Source organism: Hyla sarda, chromosome 5 (genome assembly GCF_029499605.1).
Source record: "Hyla sarda isolate aHylSar1 chromosome 5, aHylSar1.hap1, whole genome shotgun sequence".
In the NCBI taxonomy this organism is placed as follows: Eukaryota; Metazoa; Chordata; class Amphibia; order Anura; family Hylidae; genus Hyla; species Hyla sarda.
Genome location: NC_079193.1, coordinates 320,623,290 through 320,639,947, shown reverse-complemented (window position 1 = coordinate 320,639,947; position 16,658 = coordinate 320,623,290). Strand labels below are relative to the sequence as shown.

General features: G+C 39.4%; 1 protein-coding gene across 2 annotated transcripts in view; it reads right to left on the bottom strand.

Annotated features, from left to right (window-relative positions):
* LOC130274215 (carbonic anhydrase 2-like) overlaps window positions 1-14,530 on the bottom strand; it is a 56,005-nt gene extending 41,475 nt beyond the window's left edge. The window contains exons 1-3 of one of the 2 annotated variants that reach the window (XM_056522272.1): window positions 14,402-14,530; window positions 11,621-11,817; window positions 9,392-9,589 (exon numbers count right to left, since the gene is read on the bottom strand). In XM_056522272.1, coding sequence (XP_056378247.1) covers window positions 9,392-9,589; window positions 11,621-11,654 — 232 coding nt within the window. In that variant the 5' untranslated portion in view covers window positions 11,655-11,817; window positions 14,402-14,530. Of the gene's footprint in view, window positions 1-9,391; window positions 9,590-11,620; window positions 11,818-13,824; window positions 14,053-14,401 lie in introns of those variants that run through there. The other variant, XM_056522271.1, reaches the window with a different exon arrangement.
* Between the last annotated feature and the right edge of the window lie 2,128 nt (window positions 14,531-16,658).

The following is a 16,658-nucleotide window of genomic DNA, read 5'->3' as shown; positions in this document are numbered from 1 at the left end:
CAATAATAATATATTATTAACCACACCTCAAGGATGATACACAATGAACAAACATTGTAGACAGATTGATAGAAATGCAAAACAATTTATTATACAATGTTTTTCACAATATAAAATCAATTAAAAAATTGAATTGATAAAACATAAATAAAAATAAGACTGATAGAGCAATAGTATATATAATGTTTTACCATTGGGCCCTAATGGTATATAGAAATGAGTATAGCACTGCTATTTATGTAGTTGTTAACCCCTTAAGGACTCAGCCCATTTGGACCTTAATGACGCAGACAATTTTATTTTTACGCTTTCGTTTTTTCCTCCTCCCCTTCAAAAAATCATAACTCTTATATTTTCATCCACAGACTAGTATGAGGGCTTGTTTTTTGCGCGACCAGTTGTCCGTTGTAATGACATCACTCACTTTACCATAAAATGTATGGTGCAACCAAAAAATACTATTTGTGTGGGGAAATTAAAAAGAAAACCGCAATTTTGCTAATTTTGGAAGGTTTTGTTTTCACGCCGTACAATTTATGGTAAAAATGACGTGTGTTTTTTATTCTCTGGGTCAATACGATTAAAATGATACCCATGATTATACACTTTTCTATTACTGTTGCGCTTAAAAAAAAAATCGCAAACTTTTTAACCAAATTAGTACATTTAAAATCCCCCTATTTTGAAGACCTATAACTTTTTCATTTTTCCGTATAAGCGGTGGTATGAGGGCTCATTTTTTGCGCCGTGATCTGTACTTTTTATTGATACCATATTTGCTTATACAAAACTTTTATTACATTTTTTATTAATTTTTTTGGGAATAAAATGTTATTAAAAAAAAGCAGCTATTTTTTTTTTTTTACGTTCACACCATTCACCTCACGGGATCATTTACATTTTATTTTAATAGTACGGATATTTACGCACGCGGCGATACCAAATATGTATATAAAATAATTTTTTTACACTTTTTGGGGGTAAAATAGGGAAAATGGGACAATTTACGTTTTTATTGGGGGAGGGGGTTTTTCAAATATTTTTTACTTTTTTTAAAAACTTTTTTTAACTTTTATTTTTACACTCTTATAGTCCCCATAGGGGACTATTTATAGCAACCATTCGATTGCTAATCCTGTTCAGTGCTATGTATAGGACACAGCACTGATCAGGGTTATCGGTCATCTTCTGCTCTGGTCTGCGGGAAGGCAGATCAGAGCAGAAGACTCCCAGAAGGCAGCGGAGCTAGGTGAGGGGACCTCCGTCTGCTGTACAGGATGATTGGATCGCCACGGCAGTGCTGCGGGCGATCCGATCATCCTGTTAAGTGACCGCGATGCTGCAGATGCCGTGATCTGTATTGATCACGGCATCTGAGGGGTTAATGGCGGACATCCGCGGGATCGCGGGTGTCCATTATTACCGGCGGGTCCCTGGCTGCGATCCACAGCCGGGACCTGCTGCGCATGATACCGGCATCGCTCCGATGCCCGCAGTGCGTTAAGTACCACATCACCAGGACGTACATTTACGTCCTGCGTCGTTAAGGGGTTAAGTAATCGGCCGATTGTCCGGCATAGACTGTTAGTCCGGCAAATAGATGGCTATAGTGTGAAACAGTCTTTGGTTAACAGACTAAGCTGTTCAGATTAATAGGAATTGGTTGTCTCTCACCCTGTCCGCTGGTCTCCGTACTGCGACGGGTTAATGATGGTAAAATTGCTGTGTTGTAAGTGATGGTTAGAATTAGGGATGCACCGATATATCGGCGGCTGAAACAACAAAAAATGTGCCGATAATGACCCACCTCCCCTGCCCGCCCACAGCACAAGTTACAAACACTGCCAGTGGCAGAGGCACTCGGGGGTGCAAGGGGGGCCGGCCGCACCGGGTGCAACATCTGGGGGGGGGCGCGCTCTCCGGGATAGGAATACTTCTTTTTATGTGCCCGGGCCGGCTCCCGTGTGTGGCTGCAGGTGGGGGCCGACCAGAACATATAAAAACTAATACTGTATACTAAAAACCAGGGGGCCTCCAGCTGTTGTTAAACTACAACTCCCAGCATGCCCGGACCGGCAAAGTCTGTCCGGGCATGCTGGGAGTTGCAGTTTCACAACAGCTGGAGGCCCCCTGGTTTTTAGTATACAGTATTAGGTTTTATATGCTCTGGCCGGCCCCCGCCTGCAGCCACACACGGGAGCCGGCCCGGGCACATAAAAAGAAGTATTCCTATCCCGGACATCCCTGTGTCCCGAAAATTTTTTTCGGGACATAAGGATGTCCGCCTGTCACTCACCATTCCCCGGCGTCCTCCTGCGATCCTCCTTCGGTCCCTCGCTTCTCCGCCTCTATGGTCGTACGCACGGGACGTCAGTGACGTCCCGTGCGTACCACCATAGAGACGCAGGAGGACCGCAGGATCGTCGTAGGAGAACGCGCGCTGGCCGGGGCCTGGCAAGTGACATCGTCATCTTCTTGAGTGTTCCGGTCACCGCTCCTCCGGTCCCGGCACCTACTGCTATGGTCCATAGGCCATAGCAGTAGATGTGACCCCGGGCCGGAGGAGCGGTGACCGGAACACTGTGGGGGCAGCAGTACAGACATACAGCCTCCAGCCATACACTATATATGGCTGGAAGCTATATGTCTGTGGGGTGGGGGGAAGCTGCCTACTATTGTGGGGGAACTGCTGACCTAATGTGGGGGGGAGCTGCCTACAAATGTGGGGGGAGCTGCCTAATATTGTTGGGGGGGAGCTGCCTAATATTGTTGGGGGGGGAGCTGCCAAATATTGTGGGGGGGGAGCTGCCTACAAATGTGGGGGGAGCTGCCTAATATTGTTGGGGAGCTGCCTAATATTGTTGGGGGGAACTGCCTAATATTGTGGGGGAACTGCCTACTATTGTGGGGAACCTGCCTACTATTGTGGGGGAACTGCTGACCTAATGTGGGGGGGAGCTGCCTACAAATGTGGGGGGAGCTGCCTAATATTGTTGGGGGGAGCTGCCTAATATTGTGGGGGAGCTGCCTATTAATGTGGGGGAACTCCCGACCTAATGTGGGGGAGCTGGCAATCTAATGTGGGGGAATCTAATCTAATGAGCGGAGCGCTGCATTTTACCAGAAGACGGGGAGAAGTCATTTTCGGTATCGGTTTCGGCCGGACATTTTTTTTTTATTTCGGTTTCGTTTCGGTTCTGAAATTTCCATTTCGGTGCATCTCTAGTTAGAATCCGTCTAGCGGCGGGGCTCTGGCAAGAGACTCCCACGTCGGAGGTCCGTAGAGGCGGTGTGCGGCTGTGTCCGATACCAACTTTAACTTTCTGGAGCCAGTTGATTTAAAAAAAAAAAAAAAGTTTTTTTTCCTGGAATACCCCTTTAAGCCTGTTGCGGATGTGTAACTATAGAGGGTGCAGAGGTAGAAGTGGCACCGGGGTCTGAAGGCCACATAAGACACCAGAAGTATGAATGGCACCAGAAGTATGAATGGCACATAATAGACATGGGCCTAGTAACAGATTCTTGGGGCCCAGAAGTTACAAGTTACGCCTTTGCCTGTTGCGTTGTGGACCCGTACAGGACTTCCATAGAAAGCCTTTTCTTCAATGCGCACAAATAGGGGGAGATTTATCAAAACCTGTCCGGAGGAAAAGTTGCCCAGTTGCCCATAACAACCAATCAGATCACTGCTTTCATTTTTGAACAGGCCTCTGAAAAATGAAAGAAGTGATCTGATTGGTTGCTATGGGCAACTCAGCAACTTTTCCTCTGGACAGGTTTGGATAAATCTCCCCCATAATGTGAACAGTAAAGTTCTCCAGGATGACTGCACGGCCCCAGCTATAATACAACACCTTGTCTATTTGTAAAAACACCTGTAGATGCAGGATATTAAATGAGAACAATAATTAACCGCCTAATTTATTGCTACCAACGTGCTCTTTATATGTATCTGGGGACTCCGCAAGCTGTTAGCATCAAGGCAGCGGCATCGCACCAATACTAATGGCAGCGCACGCTCAGCAGTATATTCTCCTCTCAGCCCTTCATCACCTTCTATTATTTAGCACTATATTACAAATTACAAGTGCGGCCACCTAAGGTAAAACCTAGAGAGAAGGTAGATGCTGGGATGTAGTTGTGCAAATAGTAACTACCTCCCCAAAAAACCTATGATCTCCTTCTCCCAAGGTGAAAGATAATGATCCTATAAATTGGATTTCAGTACTGTCCCTGCGCATGGCTTCTAGGTATACAGGCTGTCAATAAATTGTACAATGACACCTAATCCATACCTCTCATAGATAGATAAATAGATACAAGATAGATAGATAGATTAGATAGATAGATAGATAGATAGAAAAAGAAAGAAAGATAGATAAATAGATAGAGAAAGAAAGATAGATAGATGGATAGAAAAAGAAAGAAAGATAGATAGATATGAGATAGATATTATATAGATAGATAGATATGAGATAGATATTATATATATAGATAGATAAATAGATAGATATGAGATAGATATTAGATAGATAGATAGATATGAGATAGATAGATAGATAGATATTAGATAGATGAATAGATAGATAGATAGATAGATATGAGATAGATAGATATTAGATAGATAGATAGATAGATAGATAGATATTAGATAGATGGATAGATAGATAGATATTAGATAGATGGATAGATAGATAGATATTAGATAGATGGATAGATAGATAGATATTAGATAGAAGCAAGGTAGAGCAGCACATCCGAATAGTGTCAAAGTAATAAGGGTACAAGTGGGCCCAATCGCAGCCCTGGTCATTGGCGGCAGTAATCAACACAAATAGAAAGCGTCCCACAGCACTCCAATATTAGGGGAAAAGCGGTGTAGTTTATTTCCTCATATGTGGAAAGCAACGTTTCGACTGTCTGCACAATCTTCATCAAGCTTGATAAAGACTGTGCAGACAGTCGAAATGTTGCTTGCCACATTTGAGGAAATAAACTACACCGCTTTTCCCCTAATATTAGATATGAGATAGATAGATATAAGATAGGTAGATAGATAGATAGATATAAGATAGATAGATAGATAGATAGATAGATATGAGATAGATAGATAGATAGATAGATAGAAGATAGATATGAGATAGATAGATAGATATGAGATGGATAGATGATAGATAAATAGAAGATAGATATGAGATAGATAGATAGCTAAGTACCTCACTTTTTCATTTTTTCCACTATAGCTGTATAGTATTTCATGTTTTATCTGTATCCTTGTGCTAGCAGTGTGCTGCTGTATTCTCCTGTTTATGTATATTTAACCTAGCAGCGTGCACCTGTATGCCAGGTCCATGTAGTAGTTACAGTATCATTATGTGCTGGCTAACTTATACTTGCTTGTGTAGATAGATAGATAGATAGATAGATAGATATGAGATAGATAGATATGAGATAGATAGATAGATAGATAGATAGATAGATAGATAGATATGAGATGGATAGATGATAGATAAATAGAAGATAGATATGAGATAGATAGATATGAGATAAGTACCTCACTTTTTCATTTTTTGCATTATACCTATATAGCATTTCATGTTTTATCTATATCCTTGTGCTAGCAGTGTGCTGCTGTATTCTCCTGTTTATGTATATTCAGCCTAGCAGCGTGCACCTGTATGCCAGGTCCATGTAGTAGGTTCAGTATCATTATGTGCTGGCCAACTTATACTTGTTTGTGTAGATAGATAGATAGATAGATAGATATTAGATAGATATAAGATAGATAGATAGATAGATAGATATATAGATAGATATGAGATAGATAGATAGATAGATAGATATGAGATAGATATAAGATAGATATATATAAAGATAGATATGAGATAGATAGATAGATAGATATGAGATAGATAGATAGATAGATATGAGATAGATATGAGATAGATATGAGATAGATAGATAGATATGAGATAGATAGATAGATAGATAGATAGATATGAGATAGATAGATAGATAGATATGAGATAGATATAAGATAGATATATATAAAGATAGATATGAGATAGATAGATAGATATGAGATAGATAGATAGATAGATAGATATGAGATAGATATGAGATAGATATGAGATAGATAGATAGATATGAGATAGATAGATAGATAGATAGATATGAGATAGATATGAGATAGATAGATAGATAGATATGAGATAGATAGATAGATATGAGATAGATAGATAGATAGATAGATAGATAGATAGATAGATAGATAGATAGATATGAGATAGATATGAGATAGATATGAGATAGATAGATAGATATGAGATAGATAGATAGATAGATAGATAGATAGATAGATATGAGATAGATATGAGATAGATAGATAGATAGATAGATAGATAGATAGATATGAGATAGATATGAGATAGATAGATAGATAGATAGATAGATAGATAGATATGAGATAGATATGAGATAGATAGATAGATAGATAGATAGATATGAGATAGATAGATAGATAGATAGATAGATAGATAGATAGATAGATAGATATGAGATAGATATGAGATAGATAGATAGATAGATATGAGATAGATATGAGATAGATAGATAGATAGATAGATATGAGATAGTTAGATATGAGATAGATAGATATGAGATAGATAGATAGTTATATATATGAGCTGTCCTATGTCTCTCCTCTCTGCTGTATTGAGAAGCTCTGCTCTCCTATATATGACCAACTCAGCTCTGTTACACCTGTATGTCAGATATTCTAACTATCTGTACACAGTGCTTGCCAATACACAGCGAAACAATACAGTAATAAACACTAAGGAGACACATATCTATAGTACAGAGGTATGAAGCCTAAAGACAAGAAGGATCCTGAGCCACTACCATAACTACTGCAATGCTTATCTGTAAGAGTCTTACCGGATGAAGACAATTACCATTAGACGTATTACACCTTGAAGACTAATAATAATCATTATGAATTATAATGTTTTTATCGTTTTCTGCAGTGAACATTGACACTTGATATTAATATCCTACTTCTCTGGATGGAGACACGTCAGTCGCAGCTAGTATTACAGTAGCATTTGTGTACACAACATATCTATTGCAGATAAGACAGCAGTAACCTTGAAATGTGTGCACCTGTAGTGACTGCAGGTATAGTGCAGAGGACAGGGCTTTCCAGCAGGGAGATTAGGTTGCCATTCACAACTGAGAACAATGCGCACAGTATGTATGTGTCCTTCAGGAATTACCAAGAAGACTTATAGAAATATCTAGTTCAGAGATCTTTACTGGGAGATCGCTACAATGCTATAATAACATACAGAGTAATCAATATCCTACTATAACTCAATAAAGGGGTATTCCCAGAAAAGGATATTAAGGTATAGCTATAGGATATACAAGAACATTATGATCAGGGAGCGGAGGGGTTAAAAAAGGAGCAGAAGTCCTTTAATGTTTTTCATTGCATCATTTTCTGTTTGAAGAGGGTGCAAGTAAATGGGGCTGTGTTGCAGTTCCCTTACACAATTCTGTGAAAGAGCTGCAGCAATTAAAGGGGTACTCCGGTGTAGGAAAATCTATCCCCTAAGGGTGCACTGTACTCGTGTATCTCCGGTTCTCCTATAGAGACACATGGAGGGGGGGGGGGGGGGTGCCGACAAGGAGAGCCAGAGTGACGTGCAGGAAATCATGGAGGGCCCCTAACCCCCAACCCCCCCCCCCCCCCATCAGGCACTTATCCCCTATGCTTTGAATAGTAGATATATTTTCCTAACCTGGAGTACCCCTTTAATGGGGTCAGGATTTAAAAAAAAAACAGAGCTAATCTCTTTCAAAAACAGCACCACCCCTGTCCTCAGGTTGAATGCTGTTTTACAACTTGGCTCCAATGACCTCTAAAGAATTGAGCTGCAATACCACAGTGAACCTGAGGTCAGGTAGGGCGCTGTTTATGAATGGAATCAGCTCTGTTTTTCTAATCCTTGATAACTCCTTTATGTAACTAACGCTACGGACCCTTCATTCTGAGCATATGTGAACACTCTGGCTGCTGGACCCCCACTAATCAACAAGTCGCGGCATAGCCCAGCAATATGGCGTCACTTGTTAGGGTACGTTCCCACGGGCGGGTTTACAGCAAATTTTCCACTGCAGGTTTTCTGCTGTAGATTTTTCCCAGTTGATCCTGTTGGAGTCAATGTAATCTACTGCAGATTTTCTGCAGCAGAGATTGTGCTGCAGGAAAACCTGCTGTGGTAAACCCTCCGCGGCTCATACTTGCAGCAGGAAACTCGCCTGTGTGAACGTGCCCTAATAGTGAAAAAGTACAAGTGGCTTTTTGTGCAGTAAAAAAAAACAAAAAACTGATAGCACAAGAATGAATGAATGAATAGATAAATAAATAATAAAATTAAGAAAGAAAGAAATATTTAACCAAATAAATAATAAAAGAAATAATTAACCAAATAAATAATAAAAAGAAATAACTAAAGAAATAACTAAGGAAATAATAGAAGAAATAAAGAAATTATTAACTAAATAAATAATAAAATAAATAATTAACCAAATAAATAATAAAAAGAAATAACTAAATAAATAACTAAAGAAATAATAAAAGAAATAAAGAAATAATCAACTAAATAAATAATAAAAGAAATAATTCACTAAATAAAGAAATAACTAAATAAATAATAAAATAAATAATTAACTAAATAAATAAAGAAATAATAAAAAGAAATAAAGAAATAATTAACTAAATAAATAAATAAATAACTAAATAAATGGTTATGAAGTACATTCATTGCATTAGATTATTCGATATAATATGAATGATTCCAAAAGTCACCATGAAAACACAACTTTTCCAAGATTACTGTTGCTTCCCCTTCCAGAAGTGTCCCCTAGATCAGTGTTTCCCAACCCAGTCCTCAAGGCACACCAACTAGAGATGAGCGAACTTACTGTAAATTCGATTCGTCACGAACTTCTCGGCTCGGCAGTTGATGACTTTTCCTGCGTAAATTAGTTCAGCCTTCAGGTGCTCCGGTGGGCTGGAAAAGGTGGATACATTCCTAGGAAAGAGTCTCCTAGGACTGTATCCACCTTTTCCAGACCACCGGAGCACCGGAAAGCTGAACTAATTTATGCAGGAAAAGTCATCAACTGCCGAGCCGAGAAGTTCGTGACGAATCGAATTTACTGTAAGTTCGCTCATCCCTAACACCAACAGTCCAGGATTTTAATTTTTCCCTGTTCTATTCCGATGGAGTAACTGAAAAAAACCCGGAATGTTGGTGTGCCTTGAGGACTGGGTTGGGAAACACTGCCCTGGATAACTATTTTTGGGGTGAAAAAAACTGACCTGATTTGTCTTCAGAGTCTTCGAACTCGACATTGAACGCATGGCCATTATTCAGGATGAGTTTTGCGGTGGAAGGGTCGTAGCTGACGCTCAAGGGTTTAAGTGCCGGGTCGTATTTGGCATGGCTTGTCTTAATATCGATCGGAGACTGATGATCACCATGGGCAATTGGAAAAGATTGATGCCACGTGTTGGGTCCTATCCAAAGGAGAAAAAGCCAAAGGTGCAATTATAAATCATGTACATTATAGATATAACTGTGGTCTTCAAAACTGTAAACCTTCATCTGTTGCAAAACTACAACTCCCAGCATGCCCGGACAGCCGTTGGCTGTCCGGGCATGCTGGGAGTTGTAGTTTTGCAACATGTAGAGGTTCACAGTTTGAAGACCACAGCACACTATACCCATCTTACAGCCAATAGCTGAAACTGCTGACAAGGTGTCTCAAGGTCACGATTCCATGAAAACGTTACAAGTGTTGCAAAACGTTTCAAAGTTTAATCGGTAGCTCTTTTATTTTAAGTTAATATTGAATTTGCAGGAGTGCTGCGGTGGAATAATCCTTTCCCGTGCTATTAACCCATTCAGGAGATAGTTTCCGATTTTGCAAACCCACTCAGGAAACCCTACAAGAAGATGACTTCCTGATAAAGTAACAATTACCCTAGAAGAGTAGGAGAGGATGAAGAGGCTGCTGGAGGAAATGCTATATATTTATATATATATATATATTATTATTTTTTTAAATTTAATATATATATTTATATAAGAAAATTATGTATATATACATACATCTATAAAATATATAAATAAATATATATACATATAAAAAAAATATGTATATATACACATATATCTATAAAATATATAAATAAATATATATATACATGTATCTGCATATGAAAAATATAAATAAATAAATATACATTTAAAAAAATTATTTGTATATATACATATATTTATAAAATATATAAATAAATATATATATACGGTACATATATCTACATATAAAAAAATATAAATATATAAATAAATATATATACATATAAAAAATTATATCTATAAAATATATAAATAAATATATATACATATATCTACATATAAAAAAACATAAATATATAAAAAAAAATATATATACATTTAAAAAAATTATGTATATGTACATATATAAATAAATATATATACATATATCTACATATGAAAAATATAAATATATAAATAAATATATATACTGGTACAAATAAAAAATTATGTATATATACATATATCTATAAAATATATAAATATATGTAATATATATATTTATATAGTTATTAACATATATGTATATATGTGTGTATATATATATATATATATATATATATATATATATATGTAAATATATATATATATATATATATATATATATATATATATATATATGTAAATATATATATATATATATATATATATATATATATAGTTTGGAGTAGCCATATTAGTCCACTGATGTGGATGCAAAATCAAAGGATGTTGCAGAATCTTGTAATACCTTTTAAATATCTTGTAATATCATATATATATATATATATATATATATATATATATATATATATTATTTTTATAAATTTTTTTAAGATGATCCTAATTCTACCAATCCAGTCATTTCAAGGTCATTCTGGAGAGAAGATGTAGGGCAGGATATTCTAGCAGATACAATGACTCAAGGTAGCACAAAAAAAAAATCTGCAAACCACAAGGAAATAAGAGACAGATTTGCGTATGTAAGTTCCCTATTTCATAGAGTTTGATCTATTCAATATTGATATTTAGAGAAGTGATGTCATAAAGTGTTGGGCGAATCCGTACAGTCAAATGAATGATTCGTACAGTGAAACACTTCCAACGCAATTAGTTTAATGTGTGTCCCCGCTGCTGCAGCCCCGGAGGGGAACTCTCCATGTTAATGAAAAGGCAATCTACTGCAATGAATAAAAGAGGCCACTCTATTTATGGTGAGATGAAAACCGATACAGACCCACAGGACCTAGAAGGGGCAGAATAAAAAGATTGACCTCTTAGCCTAAAAAAGTCAAGACCCAAACGTCACCCTGGGATAAGACTTAGTTTAATGGTTTGGTACACAACTGTCACCATTGAACATACCAAGACCTTCTTCTTCATGACTGTCATTTTAACCTAAATACCTTAAGGGTCAAGAGGGAAGGCCACTTGCTCCCATGACTCACCATTGTCAGGACCGTATCCCCAGGTATGTGCCATTATCTTCTGCTCTCAGTGGCTCCTCCTGCTGGACAAGTCCCTTTGCTGGTTGCCAGTGAGTGAGTGTTAGCCACCGGGCTTTTTCTTGTCGGGCTTTATAGGGTCCCACCAGCTCCATCGCACATACAACTCAGCAGGTGGGGGTTGGCTCTCGGAGATCAGCCTGTTTTAGGGCGGAGAGTAAAATAAAAAAAAATAATAATGAACCCAACCTTCTGTAACGCAACGGGCCGGATGACTTCTACTCTACTGGCCATCTCCTGTACTCCTCCCATTCTCCATCTCTCTACGTTCTTCTGTATACAGATGATACACATAATAAATACACCCACAGCTCTACAGTCCCCATAACACCCATAACAAGTCATCTCCAGAACGGACTGGTGTGCCTCAGCATGTCCTTAAATAAGGAGACGTCCAAGACTACAAATAGCATCGCCAAGGATATAGTATACACCAAATACTGCCTGGGGCAAGGTGCACACCTTCATGGTAGATGCAAAGTTGTGACAATAAAATGACATATAGTGCAAACAAACATACATTATACTACAATACACAATAGCAATGCACAAGTTATACTATGACTACACAGTGCCAATGCACACACTGCACTACAACAATACACAACAACAATGCACAAGTTATACTATGACTACACAGTACCAATGCACACACTGCACTACAACAATACACAACAACAAAGCACAAGTTATACTATGACTACACAGTACCAATGCACACACTGCACTACAAGACACAACAACAATGCACAAGTTATACTATGACTACACAGTGCCAATGCACACACTGCACTACAACAATACACAACAACAATGCACAAGTTATACTATGACTACACAGTACCAATGCACACACTGCACTACAACAATACACAACAACAATGCACAAGTTATACTATGACTTTGCAGTACCAATGCACACACTGCACTACAACAAGACACAACAACAAAGCACAAGTTATACTATGACTACACAGTGCCAATGCACACACTGCACTACAACAAGACACAACAACAATGCACAAGTTATACTATGACTACACAGTACCAATGCACACACTGCACTACAACAATACACAACAACAATGCACAAGTTATACTATGACTACACAGTACCAATACACACACTGCACTACAACAATACACAACAATGCACAAGTTATACTATGATTACACAGTGCCAATGCACAAACTGCACTACAACAAGACACAACAACAATGCACAAGTTATACTATGACTACACAGTGCCAATACACACACTGCACTACAACAATACACAACAACAAAGCACAAGTTATACTATGACTACCCAGTGCCAATGCACACACTGCGCTACAACAATACACAACAACAATGCACAAGTTATACTATAACTACACAGTACCAATGCACACACTGCACCATAACAATACACAACAACAATGCACAAGTTATACTATGACAGCACCCAGTACCAATGCACACACTGCACTACAACAATACACAACAACAATGCACACGTTATACTATGACTACGCAGTACCAATGCACACACTGCACTACAACAATACAGAACAACAATGCACAAGTTATACTATGACTATGCAGTACCAATGCACACACTGCACTACAACAATACACAACAACAATGCACAAGTTATACTATGACAGTACGCAGTACCAATGCACACACTGCACTACAACAATATCCAACAACAATGCACAAGTTATACTATGACAGTACACAATAGCAATGCACACACTGCACTACAACAAGACACAACAACAATGCACAAGTTATACTATAACAGTATGCTGTACCAATGCACACACTGCACTACAACAATATCCAACAACAATGCACAAGTTATACTATGACAGTACACAATAGCAATGCACACACTGCACTATAACAATACACAACAACAATGCACAAGTTATACTATGACTACACAGTGTCAATGCACACACTGCACTACAACAATACACAACAACAATGCACAGGTTACACTATAACAGTATGCTGTACCAATGCACACACTGCACTACAACAATATCCAACAACAATGCACTCTATTAACCAGTGCATGACTTCCCATTGATAAAATCCGGAGTAGCTCATCTATAGTCCCTGACAGCATCCCAGGAGAGGGTCCTAGGAACTCACAGCCATATTTCCTCTTCTTAAGTTGTAAAGAATACCAGTGACTCGGTGGATGCCATCCTGGCACAAACATTACCCTGCACTGAGGGTATTCTAGAGAAGTAGATGGAGACAAGCTCTATCTTCTAGAGCGGTATTTCCCCACCTGTGTGCCTTCAGCTGTTGCAAAACTACAACTCCAAGCATGCCCGGACAGCCGAAGGCTGCCCGGGCATACTGGGAGTTGTAGTTTTTGCAACAGCTGGGGGCGCACCGGTTGGGAAACTCTATTCTAGAGATCCCATAAAGAGACAGCACTTGTAGGAATCCAGAGCAGGGATCCAGGCAGCTTGGTGCTGTGTCCTTGTAATCCAGAGAGGCATTAGCATTAACACAGCAATGGCATCTGATAGATCATGTGTTTCATCCCTTTAGAACCTGCACCCCCTTCTCTCAGCATCCGTCACATCTCAGGCGTACGTGCACCATCAAATGACATTAGGAATCCCAAATCTTCCTGACACTTGTTCTGCATGTCATTGGAGCCCGAAGACGAGCCCCCCTCCTGCCCCCAAGCGACCAGCTCCCTCCGTGCACCTACCTTGCCACCCTCTGCGCAGCCAGATCCAAAAAAAATCCCTAATTTCTTGCATTGTAATCAATCATATAAATTGACCTTGTCGTTGTGAGACGTGGAGCTGCGGTTGTGTGATCTGGTTTTTTAATTAGGATAGGATTACATTACATTGCTAGTATAACACCGCCCTCTGCTGGTGAACGCGTAGGATTCACGCACGTTTACATCCTAGCAGATAGTTCTCCCTACCGGTTATTGGCTCAACAGATGACACCTGCTGGTAAAAAGGTGGCAGTACACTTCACAATTCATTTCTAGGCTCTGCAGGTACCCCGGTGGGAATTTTTTTTTTCTTTTTAAATCAACTGGTGCCAGAAAGTTAAACGGATTTGAGAATTACTTCTATTTAAAAATCTTAACCCTTCTGATCAGCTGCTGTATGCTTCTTTTCTTTTTGAATTTCTTTTCTGTCTGACCACAGTGTTCTCTGCTGACACCTCTGTCCATGTCAGGAACATTCCAGAGCAGGAGCAAATCCCCATAGCAAACCTATCCTGCTCTTGACAGTTCCTGACATGGACAGAGGTGTCAACAGAGAGCACTGTGGTCAGACTGGAAAGAAATTCAAATAGAAAAGAACTTCCTCTGTAGTATACAGTAGCTGATAAGTTCTGCAAGGGTTAATATTTTTTAAATAGAAGTAATTTACAAATCTGTTAAACTTTCTGGTACCAGTTGATTTAAAAGAGAAAAAAATGCTTTCCACCGTAGTACCCCTTTAAAGTTGGATTCTATCCACAGCTTTTTAAAGATGGCAGGGAATATTTAGTAAAGCTGCATAGTTTTGGGATTTTGTTTTAACAGTACTACACTGCTCAAAACAATAAAGGGAACACTTAAACAACACAATGTAACTCCAAGTCAATCACACTTCTGTGAAATCACACTGTCCACTCAGGAAGCAACACTGATTGACAATCAATTTCACATGCTGTTGTGCAAATGGAACAGACAACAGGTGGAAATGATAGGCAATTAGCAAGACACTCCCAATAAAGGAGTGGTTCTGCAGGTGGTGGCCACAGACCACTTCTCTGTTCCCATGCTTCCTGGCTGATGTTTTGGTCACTTTTGAATGCTGGCGGTGCTTTAACTCTAGTGGTAGCATGAGACGGAGTCTACAACCCACACAATTGGCTCAGGTAGTGCAACTCATCTAGGATGGCACATCAATGCGAGCTGTGGCAAGAAGGTTTGCTGTGTCTGTCAGCGTTGTGTCCAGAGCATGGAGGTGCTACCAGGAGACAGGCCAATACATCTGGAGACATGGAGGAGGTTGTAGGAGGGTAACAACCCAGCAGCAGGACCGCTACCTCTGCCTTTGTGCAATGATGAGCAGGAGGAGCACTGCCAGAGCCCTGCAAAATTACATCCAGCAGGCCACAAATGTGCATGTGTCCACTCAAACAGACTCCATGAGGGTGGTATGAGGGCTGACGTCCACAGATGGGGGTTGTACTTACAGCCCAACACCGTGCAGGATATTTGGCATTTACCAGAGAACACTAAGATTGGCAGATTTGCCACTGGCGCCCTGTTCTCTTGACAGATGAAAGCAGGTTCACACTGAGCACATGTGATCCTCTGACCCCTTGTGAGACCATATGCTGGTGCGGTTGGCCCTGGGTTCCTCCTAATGCAAGACAATGCTAGACCTCATGTGGCTGGAGTGTGTCAGCAGTTCCTGCAAGAGGAAGGCATTGATGCTATGGACTGGCCCGCCCGTTCCCCAGACCTGAATCCGATTGCGCATATCTGGGACATCTGGTCTCGCTCCATCCACCAACACCACGTTACACCACAGACTGTCCAGGAGTTGGCGGATGCTTTAGTCCAGGTCTGGGAGGACATCCCTTAGGAGACCGCCACCTCATCAGGAGCATGCCCAGGCGTTGTAGGGAGGTCATACAGGCACGTGGAGGCCACACACACAACTGAGCCTCATTGTGACTTGTTTTAAGGACATTACATCAAAGTTGGATCAGCCTGTAGTGAGGTTTTCCACTTTGATTTTGAGTGTGACTCCATATCCAGACCTCCATGGGTTGATAAATTTGATTTCCATTGATAATTTTTATGTGATTTTGTTGTCAGCGCATTCAACTATGTAAAGATGAAAGTATTTCATACAATTAGTTCATTCATTCAGATCTAGGATGTGTTATCTTAGTGTTCCCTTTATTTTTGTGAGCAGTGTATATAGAAAAATAGGGATGTGTGC